The 5,557-nt window shown below is 46.3% G+C and overlaps 1 protein-coding gene across 1 annotated transcript in view; it reads right to left on the bottom strand.

The window, feature by feature from the left end:
- LOC307090193 (proteasome activator complex subunit 4B-like) overlaps positions 1-5,557 on the bottom strand; it is a gene marked incomplete at both ends in the record, with an annotated part of 52,548 nt that overhangs the window by 12,468 nt on the left and 34,523 nt on the right. Inside the window, 3 exons of the mRNA XM_079756766.1 lie at positions 727-837; positions 1,187-1,291; positions 2,597-2,749. Of these exons, the coding sequence (XP_079612892.1) occupies positions 727-837; positions 1,187-1,291; positions 2,597-2,749 (369 nt within the window). The remainder of the gene's footprint in view (positions 1-726; positions 838-1,186; positions 1,292-2,596; positions 2,750-5,557) is intronic.

Raw genomic sequence — 5,557 nt, 5'->3', positions numbered from 1 at the left:
AGAGAGAGAGAGAGAGAGAGAGAGAGAGAGAGAGAGAGAGAGAGAGAGAGAGAGAGAGAGCACATGGATAGATTGGAGTGAACAGCTTGCGTTTCTGTCACCAGAACCAGAATGTCAGCACATTTCTGCTCATGTTTCTCTGTTGGCTGAAATGCGAGAGGCTAAAAAAATGAAATAGAGAAAGGGAGGAAGCTTTGCAAGCACTGAGATATGGGCTAAAAGAAGAAACACACGCCCAAATATGGACTGGAATCCTCACACACACATACGTTCAACCCTCCCACACACACGAACACACACATATGCTCAATCACAGGCATGCGTACACACACACACACACACACACACACGCTCAAAAACACAAACGTACAAACCTCCCACACATACATGCTCAAAAACACATACGTACAAACCTCCTACACATGCACATACTTAAACACGTTCTCAAACACACGCAAACACACATGCATGCATAATTATACGCACACAAACACACACGCACACATACAGCCCTCCAACACACATACAAACGCTCAAACACACACGCATACGCACACACAAGCACATACTCACACACGCATACACACACACACACACACACACACACACTTTACACCCCGCCCCCCCCCTCAAACACACACAACAAACACACTTATATCCATAGGTACATCACACACACACATACACACTTATACCAAACACACACACATGTGTACATCACACACACTCATACACACACACACACCTGGCATCTCTGAAGGAGCCCCCCTCCCCGCTGAGGGGGCTTTCCATCAGCAGCTCAAACAGCCAATGGAGCTTCCTGGGATCCCGGCCCTCCTATTGGACGCCACAGCAGCCAATCAGAGAACAGTATGGGTACTGCTAAATTTAACCACAACTAAAAACATGACATCGGAAGAGGTCTGTGTTGGTATTATGGGATGGGGCATATGAGCGCAGCCTAGTGAAACAAAACTCCTTTCGGCAGTGAAACCTTATCGTACGAACGCTGACGTTTATATCCAGGTCCTATATAATAACGCCCTATTAAGTGGGTGATATTGCTTGGTGTGTGTTTGGACTCATTCAGGATGTAGGGTTAGGGGTTAGGCTTAGGGTGCGTTAACTCATTAACTAACCCACACCCTGGAGTGTGTGTTGTGCTGCGTTCTCCAGGAGTACTCACACAGGCAGTAGCAATGCAGGTGCCCCAATCAGTGAAGTTCTCCACGGTGAGGTTCGCCAAAGCCCGTCTGATTAAAGGGCAGAGGAGCTGCCACAGCCTCTCCGTCTGAACACACACACGCACACACAGACAAACACACAGAAACACAAACACACACACAGACAAAACATACATACAGACACACACACAGTCACACACACACACACAGACAAACACACACACAGACAAACACACACACACACAAACACAGGCACACACACATACACACAGACACACACACACACACAGACACACACATACACACGAACACGCAGACACAGGCACACACACATACACAGACACACACACACACACACACACAGACACACAAACACAGGCACACACACATACACACAGAGACACACACACATACACGCACACAAAAATATTTATGTATTTTTTATCAGTATGGATTTACTGAACAAAGCAGATTGTGATTTTTGTGAGTACTCTGTGTGTGTGTGCGCTGATGCGTGAGAGTGAGTGTATGTACTCTGTATGTGGGCATGTTTCGGTGCGTGCACTTTTGTGTATGTATATATGCATGTGTGATTGTCTATGTGTACGTGTATGTTTTTGTACGTGTGTGCATGTTTGTGTGTGCGTACAGAGGCATGTGAGTGTGTATGTGTGTGCGTGTTTATGTGCATGCGTGTGTTTGTGTGCCTGTTTATAAGAATGCATGTGTGTGTGTGTGTGTGTGGGGGTTCTTGTGTGCATACATGTGTGTGTTTGCATGTTTCTGTGCATGCATTTGTAAGTGTGTGCGTGTCTATGTGCATGCATGCATGTGTGTGTAGGTGTCTATTTGCTTGTGTGTGTGTGTGTGTGTGTGTGTGTGTGTGTGTGTGTGGTTGTGTCCATATGCATGTGCTTGTCTATGTGCATGCATGCATCTGTCTGTGTGTGCGTGTCTATGTGCATGCGTGTGTGTGTGTGTGTGTGCGTGTCTACGTGCATGTGCTATGCGTGTTTGTCTTTGTGCATGCGTTTGTATGTGCGTTTATGTGCATGCAGTTGTGTGTGTGCGTGTTTATGTGCATGCATATGTGTGTGTGTGTGCGTGCGAGTCTATGTGCATGCATGTGTGTGTGTGCGCGTTTATGTGCATGCATGTGTGTGTGTGTGTGTGTGTGTGTTTATGTGCATGCATGTGTGTGTGTGTTTATGTGCATGTGTGTGTGTGTGTGTGTGTGTGTGTGCATGCCTGTGTGTGTGTGTGCATGCCTGTGTGTGTGTGTGTGCATGCCTGTGTGTGTGTGTGTGCATGCCTGTGTGTGTGTGTGTGTGTGTGTGTGTGTGTGTGTGTGTGTGTGTGTGTGTGTGTGTGTGTGTGTGTGTGTGTGTGTGCGTGCGTGCGTGTGCACGTGCCTTGCTGAAGCCCCAGTGCTTGCTGCCCCTGATGAGGCCGGCCGTGACCTCACACACGCAGCGCTGGGCGCTCTCGTGGGGGTTGTCGGCAAGCACCTTGAGGCGGGGCCATAGCAACGGCAGGAACACGTCGCCATAGTTACGGAAGAGCCCCTGTCGGTAAAAAGCGCAAGAGGGTGCATGTTAGCGGGTCGCCTGGGGAGACGGTTCTCACTCTGTTTGGCTTGTGTTACAGTACGGCCTCCTCCTGTCGTCCTCATGGTGGTCCTAATGGTCTACTGCTCTACGTTCTACGGCTCTACGTTCTACTGCTCTACGGTCTACTACTCTACGTTCTACTGCTCTACGTTCTACTGCTCTATGTTCTACTGCTCTATGTTCTACTGCTCTACGTTGTACTACTCTACTGCTCTATGTATTACTGCTCTATGGTCTACTGGTCTACGGTCTACTGCTCTACGGTCTACGGCTCTACGGTCTACTGCTCTATGTTCTACTGCTCTACGGTCTACGTTCTACTGCTCTATGCTCTACTGCTCTATGTTCCACTGCTCTACGGCTCTACGCTCTACTGCTCTATGTTCTACTGCTCTACGGTCTACTGCTCTACATTCTACTGCTCTACGGTCTGCTGCTCTACGTACTACTGCTCTATGTTCCACGGCTCTACGGTCTAGTGCTCTACTGCTCTGCGGTCTACTACTCTATGGTGGTCTATGGCCTGCTGCTCTATGTTCTACTGTTCTGCTTTGGTCTATGGTCTGCTGCTCTACAGTGGTCTATGGTCTGCTGCTCTATGTTCTACTGCTGTACAGTGGTCTATGGTCTGCTACTCTATGTTCTACTGTTCTGCTATGGTCTATGGTCTGCTGCTCTACAGTGGTCTATGGTCTACTGCTCTATGATCTGCTGCTCTATGTTCTACTGTTCTGCTATGGTCTATGGTCTGCTGCTCTACAGTGGTCTATGGTCTGCTGCTCTATGTTCTACTGTTCTGCTATGGTCTATGTTCTACTGTTCTGCTATGGTCTATGGTCTACTGTTCTGCTATGGTCTATGGTCTGCTGCTCTATGTTCTACTGTTCTGCTATGGTCTATGGTCTACTGCTCTATATTCTACTGCTCTACAGTGATCTATGGTCCGCTGCTCTATGTTCTACTTCGGGTTCTCATACACATGGCTTTAAGAAGACGAGGGCACGCTTCATACAGGGTTAGGTTGTCAGAATGAGAGAGAGACACAGAGAGAGATAGAGAAAGACACAGAGATAGATAGATGCATAGAGAAAGAGAGAGATAGAGTGATAGATAGACGGAGAGATTGAGAGATATATAGCAAATAGAGCGATGGATGAATAGATAGATACACACTTAGTTTGTGGGTGGATGGATAGATAGATAGATAAATAGATAGATAGAAAGCCTTAACAACATATCTCAGCCTTACAATGACCCTGAAGGTCTCAAACAGACAAACTGACAAGACCAAGGATAAACGGTTCAACGATGAATTTTGGGAAGTAAATCTAAAACATAGAGAACCAGACAACCAGAAAATCCATCTCCATTATTATGAGACAATTTAATCAAATCCTTTCTGGGAAAACTGGAACACACTAAACAAACAAAAACGGGGAAATCGACACATTCAACATGGAGATGTACGGTAAACCACATCGTAAAGAACATGATCAACACATATACAAGATCAATTACACACTAGAATCTGTTAAGATTAACAGAGCCCACTAGACTCTAAGCACATTAAAAGACAAAATAAAATCTGCTACTCAAAAGGCCTGTGTTGTTGATGGTATTCTAATTAATTTTATTTTATTATATTATATTTTATCTTTTATTTTAATAAAAGACTTCACACTATACTTATCTCCGGGCTCTTTCCTGACGTCTGGAAAACCGAGGACTGATTGACCCAATCCACGAAGTGGAGACAAATCTGATCCCAATAACCACTGTGGGGTCTGTGTCAACAGCGACCTCGGTAAAGATGATTAGAAATAGAAGACTCACTTCCTGGGTGTCAATAATGTCTCAGCCAAAAGAATCGGCTTCTTAACTAATGATCGTACAACAGACCATTCATCCACACTAAGCCCCTAACTGACAACAGAATCCACCAAAACAAAAGAAAGGATTCTCCTGCTTGGTGGACTTTAAGAAGCTTTAGACTAAATTTGGCACCATGGTCTATTGTTCAAATGAATAGAAAGTGGGGCTGGAGGAAAAGCCTCCGACATCGTAAAGTCTGTGTAAACACAAGACACATGTGCAGCTAAGATAGGAAACAAAAACACAGATTTAGACGAATTAACAAGGACATTAGAGCAGTCTGCAGCATCACTCTGCTAGACCCCAGAATCCAATGTCTGCCAGCTGCAGAGTACCAGCAGAGAAACCAAAGGCCTACAGCAGAACCTGAACCTTCTTTAGAGGACCAGCAGAGAAGCCAAAGGCCTACAGCAGAACCTGGACCTTCTTTAGAGGACCAGCAGAGAAACCAAAGGCCTACAGCAGAGCCTGGACCTTTTTTAGAGGACCAGCAGAGAAACCAAAGGCCTACAGCAGAACCTGGACCTTCTTTAGAGGACCAGCAGAGAAACCAAAGGCCTACAGCAGAACCTGGACCTTCTTTAGAGGACCAGCAGAGAAACCAAAGGCCTACAGCAGAACCTGGTCCTTCTTCAGAGGACCATCTGAGGTACCAAAGGCCTACAGCAGAACCTGGACCTTCTTTAGAGGACCATCTGAGGAACCAAAGGCCTACAGCAGCACCTTCTGCAGAGTGCCTGCTGAGGAACCAATGCCTACAGCAGCACCTGGGTCTTCTGCAGTTCCTCCCAAACCCAGGCCATGACAGTGAACCTCATTAAAACTAAAATAATGATATTTGAAAAATGCCTCCACGAATACACATCCCAGCGAGATAGTGTTGCTCCAGAG

Source organism: Pollachius pollachius (genome assembly GCF_949987615.1).
Source record: "Pollachius pollachius genome assembly, chromosome: 19".
Classification (NCBI taxonomy): Eukaryota; Metazoa; Chordata; class Actinopteri; order Gadiformes; family Gadidae; genus Pollachius; species Pollachius pollachius.
The sequence above is the reverse complement of the archived record's forward strand: the minus strand, read 5'-3'. Positions and strand labels throughout refer to the sequence as shown.